At 46.5% G+C, this 23,212-nt stretch overlaps 1 protein-coding gene across 5 annotated transcripts in view; it reads right to left on the bottom strand.

The window, feature by feature from the left end:
* The window catches only part of ADCK1 (aarF domain containing kinase 1), a 139,833-nt gene that overhangs the window by 89,301 nt on the left and 27,320 nt on the right, over window positions 1-23,212 (bottom strand). For 4 of the 5 annotated variants that reach the window (XM_034937936.3, XM_008960989.4, XM_003808886.4 and 1 more), the window contains exon 3: window positions 22,176-22,259. In XM_034937936.3, the coding sequence (XP_034793827.2) occupies window positions 22,176-22,259 (84 nt within the window). Of the gene's footprint in view, window positions 1-22,175; window positions 22,260-23,212 lie in introns of those variants that run through there. The other variant, XM_034937935.3, reaches the window with a different exon arrangement.

Genomic DNA, 23,212 nt, shown 5'->3' with positions numbered 1-23,212 from the left:
CAGCTCCACTTTCTCCCCTGTCCCAATGAACTACACTCCAGGCCAACGCCCAATCTGAGTTACACAGACCGAGTCTGCTCTTGGTGGACCTGACGGGGCCGGCTCCCCACACTGCCTCTCTAAGGGAGTCCAACAGAGGGGAGAGCTAAGACCAACGCCACTGACATGATAGGATGAAGGGACACCGGTTCCTTTGCATTGAGCACTGTTTCCAGAAGGTTCCAGTCAAAATAAGAATCTCCCCTAGAGGTGGTAACATAAGAAATTATGATCAGGCCAGGCGTGGTGGCTCACATCTGTAATCCCAGCACTTTGGGAGGTCGAGGTGGTTGGAACACGTGGTCAGGAGATCAAGATCATCCTGGCCAACATGGTGAAACCCTGTCTCTAGTAATATACAAAAATAATTCGCCGGGCATGGTGGTGTGCGCTTGTAGTCCCAGCTACTTGGGAAGTTGAAGCACAAGAATTGCTTGAACCCAATTGCTTGAACCTCCAGGCAGAGGTTGCAGTAAGCCGAGATCATATTACTGCACTCCAGCCTGAGCAACAGAGTGAGACTCTGTCTCCAAAAAAAAAAAAAGAAAAAAAAAAGAAAGAAAGAAATTATGATCAGTCATTGACATCCTGGCAGGAGTTTCTTTACCTGTCTCTTTCCAGCCAGAGCAACTAACCTAGAGCAGATTTCTATGAAATGGGACAGTTTCCAAATGTAAGTTCTGTTTCAGAGAAGCCCATCCTAAAAGGAAGGTGGCAGATGGGGGTATCTGGAGAGGGCAGTTGCTAGTGCTAAGAAAGCTTAATGAATAAAACATACAACACAGCTGCCAAGGATACTTGCATTTTAATAGAGAACAGAGTTTAAGCCAAAGGAATTACTTTCTAATGGTGGAATTACAAGCATCAATAATGATTTAGGGAAGAATTAAGCAAAGAAAGTTGTTCCAGCATCCCTGAAATCCCAACAAATGAGCTGATGTGACTGTGCAAGCCCTCAGCAAACAGCAAATGGGCTGCAAATTTAAGGGATTAATAATATTATTACTGGCAACTTGTGACTCTGCCTGCCAGTGAGCAAGCCTGCCATCACACAGACAAACCCAGATGCCCACAGGAGCCCAGGACATGTACTCTTTGGTCTGGAAAGCATCCATTTGGGAACCCAGTTGCCAGAAAAGCTGAAGAGGACCCTTCCCTCCATCTGCCCCTTAATCACACACACTGAGAAGATGCATAATTAATTTGTTCTCAACAGTTGTTCAGCGGCTAGAAGAGTGAGAGCATCTCTGGAATGGCAATTACAGTCAAGAAAAACAAGTGTTAGGCCGCGAGCAGAATGCAGCAGCCAGCCTGCTTCCCTTCCCCACCATGCTTGCTCAGGCCACAGGCCTGAATGTGGGACAGGAGTCTTTTTCATTTCCTCAAAGCCTGGGGCTCTTGGGGGCTGGTGGGAAAGAATAGAAAACAAAACTCTGGCCAGACAAGGTTACTCACGCCTGTGATCTCAGCATTTTGAGATTCTGAGATGGGAGAATCACTTGAAGCCAGGAGTTTGAAACCAGCCTGGGCAACTTAGTAAGACCCCATGTCTACAAAAAAAATTTTTTAATTAGTTAGGAGTAGTGGCACACACCTGTGATCCCAGCTACTCAGGAGGCTGAGGCAGGAGAATCACTTGAACCCAGGAGGTGGAGGCTGCAGTGAGCCATATTTCAGCCACAGCATTCCAGCCTGGATGACAGAAAAAGACCTAGTCTTAAAAAAAAAAAAGAAAGAAAGAAAAGAAAAGAAAAGAAAAAGAAAAAATACCCTCGACCAGGCACAGTGGCTCACACCTGTAAACCCAGCACTTTGGGAGGCCAAGGCAGGTGGATCACTTGAGGTCAGCAGTTCAAGACAAGCCTGGCCAACATGGTGAAACCTGTCTCTACTAAAAATACAAAAATTAGCTGGGCATGGTGGTGCATGCCTGTAATCCCAGCTGCTCTGGAGGCTGAGGCAGGAGATTTGCTTGAACCCAGGAGACGGAGATTACAAGATTGTGCCACTGCACTCCAGCCTGGGTGACAGAGTGAGACTCCATCACAAACAAAAAAAAAAAAAAAATAGAAAGGAAGGGAGGGAGGAAGGGAAGGAGGGAGGGAGGAAATAAGGAAGGAAGGAAGGAAGGAAGGAAGGAAGGAAGGAAGGAAGGAAGGAAGGAAGGAAGGAAGGAAAGAAAAAAAAAATACCCTGAAAGATACAGGGAAGAAGGCCTCACTCTAACCTCAGAGAGACGGCTAAAATAGGCACAAAGCTCAGGGACAATGTGAAGACCAACAGGCAGCACATTTGGCGGACAAGTGAACACACATAGAAATTAGATGAAATTAAAGAACTCCTGTTAATATCATTAGCTGAGATAATCACATGATAACTTAGAAAAATATCAGTTTTGAGAGATGCACACTGAAATTACAGGTGACATGCCATGATTTCTATAATTTGCTTAAATTTGTCAGCAAAAAAAATAATAATAATAATGAAAGAATTATGGCAAATTTTTTGTTTGTTTGTGTGTCATCTTTGATTGTTTTACAGAGACAGGATCTCACTCAGTCGCCCAGGCTGGGGTACAATGGTGCCATCATAGCTCTCTGCAGCCTTGAACTCCTGGGCTTAGGCGATCTTCCTGCTTCAGCCTCCCAAGTAGCTGGGACTACAGCTGGTCTAGAACTCCAGGCCTCAAGTAACACCCCTGCCTCAGCCTCCTAAAGTGCTGGGATTACAGGCATGAGCCACCATGCCTGGCCTGGCAAATTTTTTTTTTTTTTTTTTTTAAAGAGTGTCACTCTGTCACTCTGTCACTCAGGCTGGAGTGCAGTGGTGTGATCTCGGCTCAGTGCAACCTGCATCTCCCAAGTTCAAGCTATTCTCCTGCCTCAGCCTCCCAAGTAACTGGGATTACAGGCACACACCCACGCCTAGCTTTTTTTTTTTTTTTTTTTTTTTTTTTTGTATTTTTAGTAGAGATGGGGTTTCACCATGTTGTCCAGGTTGGTCTTGAACTCCTGACCTCAAGTGACACACCCGCCTCAGCCTCCCAACCAAAGTGCTGGGATTACAGGCCTGAACCACTAAGCCTGGCCTGGCAAATTTCAGATCTAGGTGCCAGGTATAGGGGTTCAGCCTATTATTCTCCACACTTTTTAATTACGTTTGAAATTTTTTATATAGAGTTTTTTTTCCCCTAAAGATCCAATAGCAGATCCCAGCCTGCTGTTCCTAACTCTTCACTGTCACCTAGGAGGCCCTGTGTTCTTGACCTGAGCTCCCAGGGTTCCTCCAGGCCAGTGGTCCATACAGCATGGGGTTCCGTGTTGTTCCGTTGACCTGTGCCAGTCTCTCTCGTCTCATTTTGTACCACATGCCCTATCGTTCACTCTAGTCTATCACTCGGGCCTCCCTCCATGTCCTTCAGTGAGCCAAGCTCATTGCCACATCGGGGCTTTTAGGCTTGCAGTTTCCCTCTCCAGGGCTGGCTTCAAGGGCATGCAGCTGCCCTGCACTTGGGAAGGCCTGCGTGTGTGGTTTAATGCCCTGCAGTCACTGTGGAAGTCAGAATAATGCCCCTGCCACCTGAGATGTCCATGTCCAGCTCCCTGGAATCTATGAATGTGTTACCTTACATGGCACAGGGAATGAAGATTGCAGAAGAAATGAAGGCTTCTTTCTTTCCCCTTCCTTCCTTCCTTCCTTCCTTCCTTCCTCCCTCCCTCCCTCTTCCCTCCCCTCCCCTCCCCTCCCCTTCCCTTCTCTCCCTCCCTCCCTGCCGCCCTTCTTTCTTTCAGATTGAGTCTCACTCTGTCGCCCAGGCTGGACTGCAATGGCACCATCTCAGCTCACTGCCACCTCCACCTCCCTGGTTCAAGCTATTCTCGTGCTTCAGCCTCCCAAGTAGCTGGGACTTCAGACACACACCACCATGCTTGGTTAATTTTTGTATTTTTAGTAGAAACGGGGTTTCACCATGTTGTCCAGCCTGATCTTGAACACCTGGCCTCAAGTGAACCACTCCCCTCAGCCTCCCAAAGTGCTGGGATTACAGGCGTGAGCCACCACACATGGCCAGTTTAATTTCTTAATCTGCTGACCTTGACAGTGAGATTATCCAGAATTACTCAGATTGGCCCAGTGTAATCACCATGGCTTTTATAAGTGGCAGAGAAAGGCAGAAGAGAGCCAGGGAGATGGGAGAGGGAGAAGGACTTAGCCAGATGTCACAGGCTTTGAAGATGGAGGAATGGGACCATGAGCCAAGGAATGTGGACAGCCTTTTCAAGATGGAAAAAAAAAAAGGAAAAGAATTCTCCCCTAGAGCCTCCAGAAGAATCGCAACTCTGCTGACACCTTAATTTTCTCCCAGTGAGAACCGTTCCAGACTTCTGACCTCCAGAACTATAAGAGAATGAATTTATAGTTTGAAGCCACTATGTTTGTGAACATTTGTTAGAGCAGTCACAGGAAACTAATAGTCATAGGAAGCTACTGTATTAGTAGCTGCCACCTCCACCTCCCTGGTTCACGCTATTCTTGAATTTGAAATTTTTGAATTTGTGTTTTGGAAGTGAAGTCTGATAGGACAAAGGAAGGTGCGCCAGGAGATTCAGCTCCACACAGTCCCACCTCCTTGGCTGACCATTCCCTGCCCCCAGTACCCCAGCTCCTCCCCGCCTCCCTACTTCTTTTTTCCTTTTTTTTTTTTTGAGACAGGGTCTCACTCTGTCCCCCAGGCTGGAGTGCAGTGGTGCAATCTCAGCTTGCTGCAGCCTCGACTTCCCAGGTTCAAGCGATTCTCCTGCCTCAGCCTCCCAAGTAGCTGAGGAGGCGCGCACTACCACACCTGGCTAATTTTTGTATTTTTAGTTTCATCATGTTGCCCAAGCTGGTCTCAAACTCCTGATCTCACGTCATCCACCTGCATCGGCCTCCCAAAGTGCTGGGATTACAGGCCAGCCACCACATCGGGCCCCATCTCCCTACTTCTACCTGCCATCACTGCTGCTCTCTGCAAGCAGTGCACCGGGAAGGGGAGGCCTGCATTGTGCACTGCTCTCTATCCCTGCAGGTGGCCTTGACACAGGCATGGGGAGGGTTGGGGTCACACAGGTGCCACATGTTATCCAGCCCCATCCTAAACTAGAACAGCCACAGCAAGCTGAGCACACAGCTTGGCAGGCACCTCTCACCCACCCCCATCCAGATCCTGAGCTCGCCCCAGCACACAGCTTGCCATTTCCCGGGACCTGCCCATCCTTTGAAGGTTGGGGCAGCAGGGCCATGGGAAGGGAGGCTTCCCCACGCCCAGCCAGAGCCCAGCATTTTCATTTTGCACTAGTCCTCGTAATCACATGGCCAGCCCTGCCTCTTCCTCTAACAGTCTCCCCGCAGCCCTTCACTTGCTAGTCCTTTGATCATTCTTCAGTTTCAGCTGAAAAACATCATGCGAGAGAGCCCTTCCCAGACTCTCCCTCAGCCCCTCTTTATCCCATGACTACATTTTATCTCCTTTAGGGCACTCAGCAAGAGCTGAAATGACCTTGTTTACTTAGACCCACATTGATTTCCTGAAAAGTGTACACTGAGACCACTCTGTGTGTGGCAAGCACTGTTCTTAGTGCTGCAGACACAGCAACAAGCAATACAAACAAGTCCCCTATCCTCCTGGAGCGGATGTGCTTTTGAGTCCCATCATTGTGAATTACCTCTTGTCCTCCCAAGAACAGACCATTGTACACCCAGCACCCCACACAGTGCCTGGAACATAGTAGGCATTCAATAAATATCACTGAACAATTGGCTGAATGAATAGTGGCTTAGATAGTCTGCACTGTGGCCAGGCACAGCAGAGAGACATCCCCCTTCATCCTATAACATGTTGGGGGTTAGGGGGTAAAGATCTTTTCCATAAGCAAAAAACTGGAGCGGGGGCAGGTGCAGTGGCTCACGAGTGTAATCCCAGCACCTTGGTAGGCCAAGGCAGGTGGATAGCTTGAGCCCAGGAGTTCGAGACCAGCCTAGGCAACATGGTGAAACCCCATCTTTACTACAAATACAAAAAATTAGCCGGGCATGGCAGCACGTGCCTGTATTCCCAGGTACCTGGGAGGCTGAAGTGGGAGAACCACCTGAGCCTGGGAAGTCCAGGCTGCAGTGAGCCATGATTGCACCACTGCACTCCACCCTGAGCGACAAGAGTGACACCCTGTCTCAAAAATAATAATAATAGATTGGAGGGAAGAGAAGCTTAAAGACAGATTGGGGCTGTGGGAGGTACAGCACCCCAGTTCCTGAACCACCTTGCCTTAAATTAGCTTCACATATGTCTTGCTGTTATCAGTCAACAGTTTATTTGTATATTTAAGTGAAGTTATTCCGCTAATTGGACATATGTCTCACGGTTCTACAGGGAAAAGTCTATTAAAAAGTCTTGCTGTAACAGGCAAGAGCTTTTAGAGTAGTTTTATTCAGGGACAGGAAGAGAGCTGAGTGGATTTTAATTTGGTAGAAAATAGCTGCTTGGGGCCAAGACAGTGAGAAGTGGGAAATCAAGAACAGGCTATTAGATTATTACTGCTGTTAACAAGCATCTCGATCACCCTTATGGCTGCGGAGTGCCTTCCGTCAATTTTATTAGTTATATTACGGCCTTCCATCTAGCCCTGCTATTCCAGCAATTCCCATTTTGGGGCTGTGGCCACTGAGGCAAGAGAAACACATCTCATCCAAGCCAGTATGAGTCTGTCCTCACAGCACCTGCAGCCTAACTTTGTCAACATGTTAATACATGGGAATTTTCTGAGTCCAAGATGAACAGCCCAAAGGGTTTCAGGAAAAATTGCAGAGGGCTGAGGGGATGGGAGAGAGGTGGAGAAAAAAACACTGATGTCTCGAGGCTTGACAGATGGCTCTGATGCCCTGATACAACACGGAACCCCATGCTGTATGGACCACTGGCCTGGAGGAACCCTGGGAGCTCATCCAGTCCAGATTAGTGAGCCGGGGAGTAGAGTGGTTACAGGCACAGCCTGAGGAGCTGCACCATTTGGCATTAATTCTAAGTTCCTGCAGTGGGTTGAATGGTGGCCCCCAAAACAATATGTCCATGTCCTACCCCTGGAATCTGTGACTGTAACCTTATTCAGAAAAAAGGGTCTTTGCAGATATAATTAAGAATTTTTAAGATGAAGCTGGGCATGGTGGCTCACGCCTATAATCTCAGCACTTTGGTAGGCTGAGGCAGGCAGATCACTTGAGCCCAGGAGTTGAAGACCAGCCTGGCCAGCACAGCGAAACCCTGTCTCTACAAAAAAATACAAAAATTAGCCAGGCATGGTGATGCATGCCTGTAATCCCAACTACTTGGGAGGCTGAGGCAGGAGAATCACTTGAACCCAGGAGGCAAAAGAGATTGTACCACTCTACTCCAGCCTAGGCAACAGAGCCAGACTGTCTCAAAAAAAAAAAAAAAAAAAGAATTTTTAAGATGAGATCATCCTGGATTGCCCAGGTGGACCCTAAATCCAATGACAGTTGTCCTTATTAAAAACAAGAGGTAGGCCAGGCACGGCGGCTCACTTTGGGAGGCCAAGGCAGGTGGATCACAAGGTCAGGAGTTCGAGACCAGCCTGACCAACATGGTGAAACCCTGTCTCTACTAAAAATACAAAAAATTAGTTGATTCCCCTGTAGCCGGATGAGGTGGCAGGCACCTGTAATCCCAGCTACTCGGGAGGCTGAGGCAGGGGAATCGCTTAAACCCGGGGTCAGAGGTTGCAGTGAGCCAAGATCGTACCATTGCACTTCAGTCTAGATGACAGAGCAAGACTCCATCTCAAAAAAAAAAAGAAAGAAAGAAAGAAAAGGTAGAGGAGATAGAGGCTTAGATTGCAGAGATTGCAATGATGCAGCCACAGGAATGCCTGGTGCCACCAGAAAAGGCAAGGAAGGGTTCTTCCCTAGAATGCTTCCCACCAGCAGCATGGTCCTGGGGGTTCTTTGATTTTGGGCCTCTGGCCTTAAGAAATGTAGGAGAATAAACTTCTATTGCCTTAAACCACCCAATTTGTGGTAATTTGTTATGGCAATCACAGGAAATTAGTACACCCGCTTGCTAGCTGTGGACGCTTGAACAAGTCACTCCATCCGTCTGTTCATCACTTTCTTCATCTGTAAAACAGGGATGATAACAATGGTATTTACCTCATAGGGCTACTGTAAAAATTAAATGAGATAATAGAGACCCCTAAGTACAGTGCAGCAGAAGCCATCTTCATCCATTTGTGCTTCTATAACAAAATCCTTGAGACTGGATCACTTTTTAAAAACAAAACAAAACATTGTTTTAAATAGTTCTAGAGGCTGGGAAGCCCATGACCAAGAGACCCGCATCTGGCAAGGGCCGTCTTGCTGGGTCATCCCATAATGGAAGGTAGAAGAGTCAGAGAGCCCATGAAAGGGTGGGGGTTGTGGGTGGAGACAGAGAGGGAGAGAGGGAAGGTACCCAAAATGAACCCATTCCCACGGTAACAGCATTATTCCATTCATGAGGGCAGAGCTCTTATGACCTAATTATCTCTTGAAGGTCCTACTTCTCAACGCTCTTGCTTTGCAGATTAAGTTTCTAAAACACGAACTTGGAGATACCCATTAGTAGGAGCCTACCTGATGAACTCATTAAAAATATGGCTTTTGGCAGGGCTCATGCTTACAATCCCAGCACTTTGGGAGGCCGAAGCAGGGGAATTGTTTGAGCTCAGGAGTTCTAAACCAGCCTGGGTAACATGGCGAAACCTTGTCTCTACAAAAAATACAAAAATTAGCCAGGCGTGGTGGTGCAAGCCTGCAGTCCCAGCTATTCGGGAGGCTAAGATGGGAGGATCAATTGAGCTCAAGAGGTAGAGGATGCAGTGATGCAGTGAGCCATGATCAAGCCACTATACTCCAGCCTGGACACCAGAGTGAGGCTTTCCAGGCCTTACCTCAGAATCACTGACAATAAATCTTTAGTGTACAGGACCAAGGAATGTGTGCTTTATAAGGCTCCCCAGGTGACTGATTGTCTGACAGGTTGTGAACCACCTGGGTGCTGTCCCATTCCCACCTTGATGACAGACATAAAATCTCTTCTGTTTCTGGAAAGCTGCTTTACAGCTGTTCTGGGTGAAGGACATTTGGCTTTGTTGCATGGGAATGATAAACAATGAATCCAAAATACTGCTTAATTCTGGTTATACAGAAAGAAGGCTGGAGTCAGGAAAGAAGTACCCATAGGCTACAACTGCATGGGTAAGGTATTATTTTTGAAATTGGGCAATGAGCATGAGGGTGATCACTGAATTATTTTTTACACTTTGTCTTAGGTCTTAAATATTTTGCATTTTTTAAAATACAAGCTGTATGCAGATATGGAAAAATAAAATGCTGGTATTGGCCATGGTCCCTAGGTAACTAATAAGTCTAGACCAAGGATACTTCTATGCACTCCAGTACTAAATTGCCTCAGCCACAGGGAAGTCCTAGCTTATGCCTACCCCGCATCTCTCATGATGTTGCCACATCCATTTCCAGCAGAGGTGGAAACAGCTCCGAAGCACCCAGTCCAGGGCGGGTCAGAAAACTGCTGGAGGTTTTCAGTGGGAAAAGCAATCAGCAATGAAAAGCCCAGCCTGGGTTGGTCTGGGATAGGGTCTGAGATGGGCAAGGGCAGGCTGAAACCAGGGTTACTCCAGTTCCTGCCCCATAGAGGGCCTTGTTAGAAGTGTAGGTCCTCACAATGCAGGACCTTCTCTGTGGAGCTGGGTGTTGTGCCTGCTCCACTTACCCTGTAGAACCAGGTGGTAGGGGCAACTGGAGGGCAGCTCTGAAGTAGCAGGAAGCCCACCCATGTGTCCAGGCAGTCCACATAGGTGAGGGAGCTGCAGACATGCACACGAGAGGAACTGTGTGCTGATCAGAATGGAGAGATGCCCAGCACACAGCAACGGGCTCATACTACCAAAAACCCAGGGGGTTGTTTTGTTTCATTATAGCTGTGGCCTTTGGAAAAGATCACTGCTTTAGAACCACAGCAGCAAACACCATCACATCAGGCATCTCCAATCCTAAAGCATTCCCAGGAGATGAATGGTGTGAGCTAGGAAAAGAGAAGAGCCGGAAAGAGAGTAGCCAAAAACAGCGGGGTAAAGATCGAGACAAGAGTGGGTGCAAGCCAGGGCATAGCCCAGTAGCATCTGCTACGGATGCTGCAGCCTTGTTTCTCAAAGTACGACCTTGCAGCAGTGATGGTATGCAAAAGGTGGTACAAGAGGCAATTTCAGCTGGTACCCAGAATATTTATTTGCATATGCATTAGATAGACAGAGAGAGAGAGAAAATCAAACCTGTAATTTCACAGATATTTTTGCTTAGAACAAAGCCAAGAAAGGAAAACGTGTTGACAGGATGAAAAATATCACAGAAATACCTGAATAGTTGGTTATAAAGAAGTGTATGGGAATAATAAACAATAAATTGAAAATACTGCTTAATTCTGGATATGCAGGAAGAAAGTTGGAGTCCGGGAGGAAGTACCCACGGGCTATAACTGCATGGGTAAAGTGTACTATTTCTGAAATTGGGCAATAAGCATGAGGGTGATCACTGAATTCTTTTTTACACTTTGTCTTAGGTCTTAAATATTACACATTTTTTAAAATACAAGCTGTATACAGATATGGAAAAATAAAACGTTGGTGTTGGCCATGGTCCCTAGGTAACTAACAAGTCTAGACCAATTGAGAGGGTAGCTGGCATTTCCCTGATTGCCTAGGACCTACAGAGAAGCCACTACACAGTGAGCCCAATCTCCAGGGAGAATCACATTTTCTCCCAGGCCCACATTTACCCCCAGGACTCCCACTGATGGCCATGGGCCCTACCAAGTTTCTCCCCAGGTCACATCAAGGCTCAAGAACCTACTCCTACAGAATCCTCCAGAATCAGAACGGTTTTGAGGTCAGGGCCACTGTGGAAAACTGCACAGATTTCGATGCAGTATTCAGAAAGCTAAAAAGGAGGTGCTAGACTCACAGACTCTGTCTCCCTAATTCCAAAGAACTGGTCCTTAGATGACCCAACCAGAGAGAATTAAATGCAGCTCATGCTCCTGCAGAAATTATCACAAACTCCGAGAAAGCCAGTCACCAAGATAGCAAGGATTCAATTTCTCTCCTCCTCTATGCAGAACACTCTCAGGCAAACATTCCGTGATGACAAACAAAAGCAGCAAAAGCGGGTCTAGACGCACAGTGCTTGAAAACTCACTGAAAAGATTCCATGCCAGGTCGACAGGTGCTGCACGTGCAAAGGAGCTGTAGCTCAATGAGACCCAGACCACTACTCCAGGAAGAACGCATCCCAGCCCCATCTCCCAAGAAAAGCTACCCCTGAACATGCCCACCTTGCCTGGAAGTTAGCTGCTGTCAGGGATCAGGAGAAGTAATTCCAGACCAGGGGCCAGAGTTCTAATAGACAAATCAGTCCTGTAGCTGGTGATTTCATGCCTTCTGCCCCCCTACCCCCGACCCTCAACTATGACAACTTGAGGGCAGAGGTTGAGTCTTACTTCCCATTTTCTCCTCTGAGCCTCACCCTGTACCTGACACAGAGCAGGCTCAGTTAACGTTAGCTAATGTAATAGACGGATGGAAGGATGGTGAGGAAATGTCCTGGTTTGGCCAGACCAGATCCCAGGTTTCAGGGAATATTCCTGAAGAACCAGACATTGCTACAGTTCCCTTTGCAGACAAACAGGATCTTTAAAATGCTTAGTGAATTATACCTTCACTAGACTGGTAGGATGGTTATCCTCAAAACTGGCAGTTGTTCAATAGCTTCAGAGTTGAAACTCTTTCCTGAAGCAAAGAGCCAGCACCTATCAATTCCTTTTGAAGGGTCTACCCTCCCCTCCATAGGAGAATGCTAAATATTTGTTAACTGTTTTATTGATTAAATGAGTAAAGGAACTTCAGGGAGGTGGCTCTATTGCCCTTCTTCCTCCTCCGGTGTTTCCCAAATCCATCCCAGGCAGCAGCAGAGCCTCAGGCTCAGAGGAGGGAGGGTGAAGAGGCAGGAGGAGCGACTCCAGCAGCAGCAGCCAGTTGGCAAGAGCTGCTGCACAGGCATCTTTGTGTCTACTTTCTGTCCAACTTGGTGCTTTTCCCCAGACTGGAAGCAGATATACAGGGAAACGACAGAGTATAAAGTGCAAAGAACATGAGATCGGGCAGTATCTGAACATCAAGATCAAGTTCATGATGTGCTACACACCTGCTGGGGATGTAAGAAATCACATCACTGGCCAGGTGCGGTGGCTCACGCCTATAATCCCAGCACTTTGGGGATTACAGCCGAGGCGGGCGGATCATATGAGGTCAGGAGTTCGAGACCAGCCTGGCCAATATGGTGAAATCCTGTCTCTACTAAAAATACAAAAATTAGCCAGGCATGGTGGCATGTGCCAGTAGTCCCAGCTACTCAGGAAGCTGAGGCAGAAGAATTGCTTGAACCCGGAAGGTAGAAGCTGCAGTAAGCCGAGATCATGCCACTGCACTCCAGCCTGGGTGATACAGTGAGACTCCGTCTCAAAAAAAAAAAAAGAAATCACATCACCTCTACAGAACTCTACTTCCACATGTGTACATTAGAGGCTTGAGCTTGCTGATGCCCAAGATGTCTTTCTCAAGTGCAGTGGAATAGTTATAGAGTTGTCACCCGACCTTAGCCCCTTACTCTGCCCCTCCAACCAATATCCACAGGCCAGAAATTTGAGTCCCTTTTTCTCCAAAACACTCTACCATATCCCATGGTTCTAAAGGTTGCAGGAGGCTGGGCATTGTGGCTCACACCTGTAATCCCATCCCAACACTTTGGGAGGCCAAGGCAAGAGGACTGCTTGAGCCCAGGAGGTCGAGGCTGCAGTGAGCCGAGATCACACCACTGCACTTCAGCCTGGACAACAAAGCAAGACCCTGTCTCAAAAAATAAATAAAAGTTGACAGTGTCTGACTCTTGCCTCTAAGTGCAGATTTTAGTAATGCCAAAATAGCTGTCCCATACTCCAACCCAAAACACGCTATGTTCCTAAACAAAGTTAGATGTAAAGATTAGCAGAATTTGATAGAAACAAATGGTTCTTATAGCAAATTTACAGCTACCTCCCCTCCCACAATCAGTACTACAGGAGAACATTCTATCCCTATGTTTCACGCAACCATGCGGAGGGAGCCCTAGTATGCATAACACTCCTGACCTCTCTGTCCCACTCCTTCACTCCTTGTGGGAGAGATAATCACCAACCAGATTAAGGAATTTAGGAGAAGAAACAGAGTTTGCTCAGCTCACCCCTTCCTCTCTCCTCTCTGTTTGGGATCTGCTTATCTGCAAAGCATTGATTTTCAGCTCCTTCCTCCTCTAAGAGGCAGTCCCCCAACTGAGAGGCTTGTCCAGCCATGTCTGCCTGGGTAGGTAAGCCTCTCAAATTCAGGGGTGAAGTTCAGCAAGCCCACCTCCTCCAGACCCCAAACTATATGCTCAGCCCTGTGTCTATCAGTAATGAAGCTGATGAATTTTGATCACCACCTGGCCGGGTCCTGCATCTCCCTGACTCTGCTTCTCAGGCAAGGAAGAAGATATTAATCATTACTTGTTGTCCAAATATTAGGTGCTATAGTAACTAACCAAACAAAAACATACTACTGACCTGAATCATCTGATACCACAGAAGCCCAGGGACCTATCTGGGAACAAGAATTTGAGCTTAGCTAAAAAAACTTCACACTCAAAGTAGCAATCAAGGTCACCTCCGACATTTAACTCTGATTTAAAAAAGAAAAGGTTCCTGTTCTTGTTCTCTCTCATAAGCACACAGACACATATAAACATGCAGGTTCACACACTTCTACCCACTGTCCAACACAGAAGCTCAAAAAATATTTTTGGCAAGTGGCACTGGTGTTAAAAAAAAAAAATTCAATAACTGGCTGGGTACAGTAGCTCACACCTGTAATCCCAGCAGTTTAGGAGGCCGAGGTGGGAGGATCACTTGTACCCAGGAGTTTGAAACCAGCATGGGCAACATGACAAGACTCTGTCTCATATTTAATTTAAAAAAAAAATTGGCCAGGCACGGTGGCTCACACCTGTAATCCCAGCAATTTGGGAGACCAAGGCAGGCAGATCATTTGAGGTCAGGAGTTCGAGACCATCCTGGCCAAGATGGTGAAACCCTGTCTGTACCAAAAAATACAAAAATTACTTGGGTGTGGTGGCGCATGCCTGTAGTCCTAGCTACTCAGGAGGCTGAGGTGGGAGAATCGCTTGAACCTGCGAAGCAGAGGTTGCAGTGAACGGAGGTTGCCGTGAGCGGAGATCGCACCACTGCACTCCGGCCTGGGCAACAGAGCGAGACCCTGTCTAAAAAAAAAAAAAAGAAAATTTAATAACTTTAAGCATTCTCAATCACCAAAGGCTTAATAAATAACTTTACTGGAGAATTTTCCATGGCTCCCTATTCTCTATGGCTTAAAACCTGGCCTTGAGTCCCTCTGTTACCTAGCTCTAATCCTATTTGCCACTATGCCCCTTCACTCTCCTAGTCTCCAGTAACATTGAATTAATCTTTTTCTTATAGACAACCCCCAAAATTTCACCCACCACGCTCAGCCAAAATCACCCTGTCCCCAAGGCTACATGTTTCAATCAACCCACCTTTCCAAACTCAGCTCCCATACCAACTTAACTCATTCAACCTCACCTATTTTAGACCATTGTCTCTGCTCATGAATGCTTCAGTGGTCTTAACTATTTTAGAGTGTAAGAGAGTCAAACAAATAAGGAAATATATTGTAGATAAGAGGCAGGTTTATCACTGTCAGAGAAAGAGGTGATATTTAAAAAAGGGAGAATGCTAATATGGACTCTGTGATGTTGGACTAAAATTGGAGATATAAGCATCATTTCATAGTTTTTTGCCCAGATACGGTGGCTCATGCCTATAATCCCAGCACTTTGGGAGGCCAAGGCACCAGGATCACTTGAGGCCAGGAGTTCAAGACCAGCTTGGGCAACATAGTGAGACTCTGTCTCTACAAATAATACTTTAAAAAATTAGCCCTGCATGGTGGTGCACACCTGTAGTCCACTACTCAGGAGGCTAAAGTGGGAGGATAGCTTAAGCCCAGGAGTTGGAGGCTGCAGTGAACCATGATCGCACCACTACACTCTGGCCTGGGTCGTGACAGGGCAAGACCATGTCTCAAAAAAAAAAAATCTTAGTTTTTTAGTAGAAAGACAGAAGTGTGTGTATGTGTGAGTGAGTGTACACATATATATATCCTCACTCTGTCTCCTAGAAGGGCCTAGAAGCAATGGTACCCCAGTAGCAAAACGATATACCTAACCTCTACATCTTGGTTTCTAAATACCATTCTCCAATAACAGGAACCAGGGCTCCTTGGAGAAGTAATTGATTCCAGGGCAAGGAAAATACAGGATAAGCCTGAAGTTTCTTTCAGTACAAGAATGTAAGGCAGTGCTCAAAATAGGTTGGGGGTATATCAAAAGGACACAGGAGCCAACCTGAAAGAGCTCCCAGTGGCCAAAGGTGGAACCATTTGAGCAATAAAATAATGATTGTTTTGGATATAAAGGAAAAGTATTGCCTGGATTATATATGGGACATAGACCCCATAGAATAAAATAAATATCCATGAGTTCACAGTGATAAAAATAATTAAATGGCTGGGCGCAGTGGCTCACGCCTGTAATCCCAACACTTTGGGAGGCTGAGGAGGGCAGATCACCTGAGGTCAGGAGTTTGTGACCAGCCTATCCAACATAGTGAAACCCCGTCTCTACTAAAAATACAAAATTAGCCGGGTGTGATGGTGGGCACCTGTAAGCCCAGGGAGGCTGAGGGAGGAGAATCGCTTGAACCCGGGAGGCAGAGGTTGCAGTGAGCCGAGACCACGCCACTGCACTCCATCCTGGGCAACAAGAGCAAAACTCCATCTCAATAATAATAACAATAATTAAATAACTAGGGGAGAACGGAAAGGTCTTTCTCACAGAAGAATTCCAATTAATAAATGTATAGAAGAAATGAGGAAAATAGAATATCATTAACATGTTCATTAAAATGATAAGGAGCTATCAAAGCTAACCCTATGCTCAGGATCTCCTCTCTGGCTGGTTTAAATAATCCACAATGTTAAATTAAGCAAAGCTTCTCATTTCCATTCTTATAAACGGAACAGGGGCAAAGGCTACCACCATCATTTTGCGGATAGAAAAGCAGAGGCTGGCCAAACATGGTGGCTTACGTCTGTAATTCCAGCACTCTGGGAAGCCAAGGCAGGTGAATCACCTGAGGTCAGGAGTTCAAGACCAGACTGGCCAACATGGTGAAACCCCATCTCTACTAAAAACACAAAAATTGGGCTGGGCGCAGTGGCTCATGCCTGTAATCCCAGCACTTTGGGAGGCCGAGGCGGGCGGATCACGAGGTCAGGAGATGGAGATCATTCTGGCTAACACAGTAAAACCCTGTCTCTACTAAAAACACAAAAAATTAGCCGGGCATGATGGCACACACCTGTAGTCCCAGCTACTTGGGAGGCTGAGGCAGGAGAATCACTTGAACCCAGGAGGTAGAGGTTGCAGTGAGCCGAGATCACGCCACTGCACTCCAGCCTGGGAGACACAGCAAGACTCTAGCTCAAAAAAAAAAAGCCTTTTAAAAACTAAAAAAATAAAAGCAGAGGTGCTTGGCAGTGGAGTAGGATTAGGTGCCAGGGGACCTGGCTCCAGGTCCAAAATGGCTTCAATTCTACCCAGCACCATCCAAACCTGTCTGCACCCTCCTTAGGCACTAAAATTTTTGAATTTCATTTCTTCCCTTGAGTTACGGGCCCTCCTGTGACTATCAAAACTCCACTTATGCTTAAAAGACCCAGCATGTTTAAGTGGCAAACTGAGGGCCATAGAAAAAAAGAAAAAGAAAAAAAAATAACCCCAGTATGCTTCTCCAAGAATCCACAGTATATAAGGACTCATTCGGCTGCAAGAAACAGCAAACTTAACTCAAACCACCTTGGGCAAAAAAAAAAAAAAAAGAATTTCCTGGTAGCTATAACTGAAATTCCAGCAGTAGTCTAGCTTCAATTTCAGCTAGATCTAGGGACTCAAATTATGCATTTCTTTTTTTTTTTTTTTTTTTTTTTTTTTTGAGACAGAGTCTCACTCTGTAGCCAGGCTGGAGTGCAGTGGCGCAATCTCGGCTCACTGCAACCTCCACCTCCCAGGTTCAAGTAATTCTCCTGCCTCAGCCTCCCGAGTAGCCGGGACTACAGGCGCCTGCCACCACGCCCAGCTAATTTTTGTATTTTTAGTAGAGACAGGGTTTCACCATGTTGGCCGGGATGGTCTCGATCTCTTGACCTCGTGATCCACCCACCTCGGCCTCCCAAAGTGCTGGGATTACAGGCGTGAGCCACCGTGCCCAGCCAAATTATGCATTTCTTTGCAATACTAGCTCCATTCACAGACAGGCTTTCCCTTCATGGTGGCAAAGATGGCTGCCAACAGCTCCAAGCCAACATCTTACATTCTCAGCTCACTCAGCAGAAAAGAGAGAGCTGCTCTTCCCAGAAAAGTCCTGCGCACTGGCCAGAACTGGCTCAGGTGCTCAGGTTTCCTGGCTCAGGTGCTCAGGTTTCCTGAATCAATCTCCAGGGCCAGCAGAATAGACTCCGCTGATCACCTGGCTAATAAGGGTCGGGTAAGCCCTTCCCAAACTCATAGAGTGTACATCAATACAGCGGCTCCCCAGAGGAAAGTTTATATGCTGTTCCCCAAAATGAGAATGGCTTCTAAACTGAAAAATTAACAAATATCTACTACATCACAAACCCTCATCAGAATCAATTCTATCTTCTCTCCTCCAGCCCCATTCCTGGATGTCTACACCAGCAGTGACTTCTGTATGCTTTATGAATAAGCCAGCTCACACACATCTCAGTTTATAAGCATCTTGAACACCAGGGATCTGGTTCTCCAAAGCACATGAGCCCCTCCCCACCACCTTGGCTGCCTAGCAAAGGGCCACTATGCCTCTAGAACACACTTCACGTTGGCTCTCAGCCCTCTGCTTCCAGATCTGAGTCACTGAGATCCCAGCCTTCCTGCGCCAACCTTGAAAGTTCCTGAAGTCACCGCCTGCCGAGCTAGCCTCCTGGCTCTGACATACTCTGAGACCTGGAGATGCTGGCTTGACAGTTGAGATAACTATGTTTTACCCTTCACTCATTCCTTCATCAGCCACGCTGACGAGAAGGGATAAGCGCTCCAATGGAAGAAAACACTCCTGCGGTATTTACTCATGCTCTTAGTGCCAGCCAGCTCCCCCTTCCCAGGCACAACTCCCAGAGACGGGCCTACACCCTGTTATCTGGTGCCAGCCGCCACGTGCTGTTCTCTTGTCAAATGCCAGGCTGCACTTTCCTTACTACATCCCCCAAAACTGTCAACTTCTCTAGGAGCTACAGTGTCACTGCCTTTCAGATGACTTACATGTGACATGTGACAGGCAACTGTCTTTTTGACACCCATCACCTGCCTCCTCTGCAGATTCCGTAAAGCAGAGGCCTTGCCCCTGTGTCCGAGCCTGCAAGCTCTCCGTAGAATGTTACACCAGTGGATGCCAAGGCCCATAGCACCGGTTAGCTGGAGAAAGAGGGGCAGGGAAGCGCAGTGGGCAATTATGTCTCAGAAGCAGGGACTTTGAGATCCTCCATAAAAACTAACATTTCGGTGTCTGTAGTCCCAGCTACTCGGGAGGCTGAGGCAGGAGAATCACTTGAACCCGGGAGGCGGAGGTTGCAGTGAGCCGAGATCGCACCACTGCACTCCAGCCTGGGTGACAAGAGCAAAAACTCCGTCTCAAAAAAAAAAAAAGAACTAACATTTCATTCATTCGTTCGTTCAACAAACCTTTATTCAGGACCTGTCACATCCTGATGATGGATGCTGCAGACATGGAGATTCACAGCACAGACCAAGTCTCTGTCCTCATGGAACATACCTTGTAGGAGACATCTGACTTGTTTTTGATACCTGCTTTCTATTTCACAAGGCACTGAGATATTATCTACATAATCCTGAGTAAGTGGCATAACCATCTCTAATGACAAATGGCATCTCCAAAAGGCTAAATGAATATCCCAAAGCCGGCTTAGCTAAGTCACAAACTCGGGTCTTCTAACTATTAACCTCGTGCTCTGTCTGGGACCTCCCCAAAGGTAGGGAGGTGGCAAGATACAGGCTGGCATTGAAACAGACATTAAATCAACACAGGCCTACGCATCATCGCTAGAGATACAGATCGAAAAATCAAAGACTCAATCCCTGATCTAAAGGAACAGATAGTCTAAAAAGAAAGGCATGTAACCAACTATCGTCTGTGGCAAGAATAAAGATAAAATGATTAAATTCAAATAGGAAGACGTCTCTGGAAGAATGCACAAGAAATAATAATTGCCTCCAGGCAAGAAAATTGGGTACCTGAGGAACAAGGGTAGGAGGGTCATTTTGTATGTTTCAGATACCGTATATTTTGATTTATGTACTATTTGAATGTATTTCCCATTAAATAACACTTTGAAGATGTAATCAGCCAAATCCTGAAGGTAGGAAATTCTACAGGATAAATTATCTGGTTTCTTCAACAAACAACTCAAAAAAGAGGGAGAGCGACGAAATGTTATAGATTTTTAAAGATGTAGAAAATGTCAACCTTAATATATCTACCTTATTTGGACATTTTGATCCAGATTTGAACAAACTAACTGTAAAAAGGCATTTTGGGGTTGGGCATGGTGGCTCACGCCTGTAATCTCAGCACTTTGGGAGGCCGAGGTGGGTGGATCACTTGAGGTCAGGAGTTCGAGAGCAGCCTGGCCAACACGATGAAACCCAGTCTCTACTAAAAATACAAAAATTAGCCAGGCGTGGTGGTGCGTGCCTGTAATCCCAGCTACTAGGGAGGCTGAGGGAGGAGAATTGCTTGAACCCGGGAGATGGAGGTTGCAGTGAGCCAAGATCACACCACTGCACTCCAGCCTGGGCAACAGAGCAAGACTCCATCTCAAAAAAAAAAAAAAAAAAGGAAAGAAAGAAAGAAAGGAAAAGACATTTTGGGGACAAGGGAAATTGAATATGGACTATCTATTAGAGATTATTAAGGAATTGTCAGTTTTGTTAGGTATGATCATGGTCTTCTGGTTATATTTTTTTAAGGTCCTTATCTATTGCAGGTATATACTAAAGTATTTACAGATAAAACAATGTGATGCCTGAGATTTGCATTTAAATATTTTGGGAAAAAAAATTAAGTGAATGAAGCCGGGCATGGTGGCTCACACCTGTTTTCCCAGCACTTCGGGAGGCTGAGGCGGCGGATCACTTGAGGCCAGGAGTTCAAGACCAGCCTGGCCGTCATGGCGAAACCCTGTCTCTATTAAAAATACAAAAATTAGCCAGGCGTGGTGGCCTGCACCTGTAATTCCAGCTACTTGGGAGGCTGAGGCAGGAGAAGCACTTAAACCTGGGAGATGGAGGTTGCAGTGAACCAAGATCACACCACTTCACTCCAGCCTGGGCCAAAGAGTAAGACTCTGTCTCAAAAAATAAACAAATAAATGAATGAATAAAAAAAAAAATGAAACAGGCCTGGCACAGTGGCTCACACCTGTAATCCCAGCACTTTGGGAGGCCAAGGCAGGTGGATTACTTGAAGTCAGGAGTTCAAGAACAGCCTGGACAACATGCTAAACCCTGCTTCTACTAAAAATACAAAAATCAGCCAAGTGTGATGGTGTGCATATGTAATCCCAGCCACTCAGGAGGCTGAGGCAGGAGAATCACTTGAATCCAGGAAACGGAGGTTGCAATGAGCCGAGATCGCACCACTGCACCCCAGACCGGGTGATGGAGTGAGACTCCGTCTCAATAAATAAATAAATAAATAAATAAATAAATAAATAAATAAATAAATAAAGGGGGGAAAGATGACTAACAAGATGGGCAAAATGTTGATAGTTTCTGAAGCTATATGACAGTTCCACCAGAGTTCATTCTACTGTTCTCTCTACTCTTGTGGATGGTTGAAATTGTCATAATAAAAAGTTTAAATAAAAATTTAGAAATTAATTATTCCATCCACATAGGAAAACTGAGAAGAAAAGCATCACAGAGGAGAGCTTGAGCTGAGTCCAGAAGGATGACGAGGACTTTTCTAAGGGGCAAAGGGGTTCCTTTGCATTCCTGGCTGAGAGGACTGCCTGAGCACAGACATGCCAATCTATCACAAACCTCTCTCTGGAGGAGCCAAAGGTATCTACACTTGACCTCAAACTCAACCTACATCCACAAAAAATGCCCTCTTGTTTGATCTCCCAAGTCTCCGGGATATCTAAACACATATCAACATCAACTACCCTGTTCCAAGTGACGACAGAGAGTTTGGGGTTGACAGCTCAACTCAGAGGCCTACGAGAGGCCCCAGAGTAGCCCTCAGAGGATAGGACAGCAAGTAACCTCTTTCAACTGGGTTTTGCCTGACAAAACAGGTTAGAAGCCAGCTGAGTTATCTGCGGGACAGAGCCTACATCCCTCCTGAGTCATCCCAGACCCTTGTACTCCCCAGAAACACACACTGGCCTCTCCCACAGCACCTTGCAAATTGATAACCTCAGTACCATGGCATCCAGCTTGATGACAGTCTGACAGCACCCCTCAGAAGCACTGAAACCTCTATGTGAAGGAGGAAGTGGTCCTCCTCTCCTTCCTTCCAAACCCTCAGTGGCCAATGCCCCCAGCCTCAATCCCCTACACTGCCCTCTGCCCAATTCCAGCTGTACACAGGAAGCTTCGTGGCTAGGCAGCTGCTTCAGGATTTATCCAATCCTAGGCTGGGCACAGTGGCTCATGCCTTTAATCCCAGCACTTTGCGGGGCTGAGGTGGGAGGATCACTAGAGCATAGCAGTTCAACGGTTATCCAGTCCTGGCCTGGCTCAGATGGGTCCCATGGGTTACTTACCTTAGATCTCAGCTGCAAGTACTCCTCTGAGCCATAAGGGACACTCTTCAGGGAAGTGAGGTAGTCGTAACTGATGACAGCCGTCTGTGAACCAAGGCAGTGGAGAAAAGCTTAGCACCTGGACATTAAGTACTACTACTCTGCCCAAACCTCGCAGTACAGGTCCCTGACACAGCTGCTATGTCTGGGGGAGTGGCCAGTCCCACCCCTAAGATGCCTGGCCCCTGGATCTTATTCTAGCTAGCTTCCTCCTGTTATTCAGGACTCTGTGCAAATGCCACCTCTGCAGGGGCCCACGCCAAAATTGCCCCTCTTACCTGAAACATTCAATTATTTATCATAACAAACTACCATCCAACATTACCTTGCTCATTTGTTTCCTTGTTTATGAACTGTCTCTTCCTATAAGCTTAAACTCTAAGCTCTAGAAGCACGGGGGCTTGTCCTTCCTGTCCATCACTTACCACAGCACCTTTTATACTGCCAGGCACATTGAGTAAATGCTCAATCAAAGCTACTTGAATAAAGTTGTTACATAAACTTAGCCCACTTCTCCACATCACAAATAAACATTATTTTATATGTATGTTTGCTCTAATAGCATAAGTCTTTTTTTTTTTTTTTTTTTTTCTGAGACAGAGTCTTGCTCTGTCATTCAGGCTGGAGTGCACTGGTATGATCTCGGTGATCTTGGCTCACTGCAGGCTCAGCCTTCCAGGTTCAAGCAATTCTCCTGCCTCAGCCTCCCAAGTAGCTGGGATTACACACACATGCCACCACACTCGGCTAATTTTTGTATTTTTAGTAGAGATGGGATTTCGCCATGTTGGCCAGGCTGGTCTCGAACTCCTGACCTCAGGCGATCCTTCCACCTCAGCCTCCCAAAGTGCTGGGATTACAGGCATGAGCCACCGCGCCTGGCCCTAATAGCATAAGTCTTGATTCTGTGTTCCCTTATCCAGAGTGAATCAGAAAATTCCAATCTCCACGATATCCTAGGCATGGAAGGGCCTTAGGGATTATCTACCCCAAACCTT

This window comes from Pan paniscus, chromosome 15 (assembly GCF_029289425.2).
Source record: "Pan paniscus chromosome 15, NHGRI_mPanPan1-v2.0_pri, whole genome shotgun sequence".
NCBI classification, from domain to species: domain Eukaryota; kingdom Metazoa; phylum Chordata; class Mammalia; order Primates; family Hominidae; genus Pan; species Pan paniscus.
Note: the sequence above shows the minus strand (reverse complement) of the source record. Positions and strands in the feature narration are given on the sequence as shown.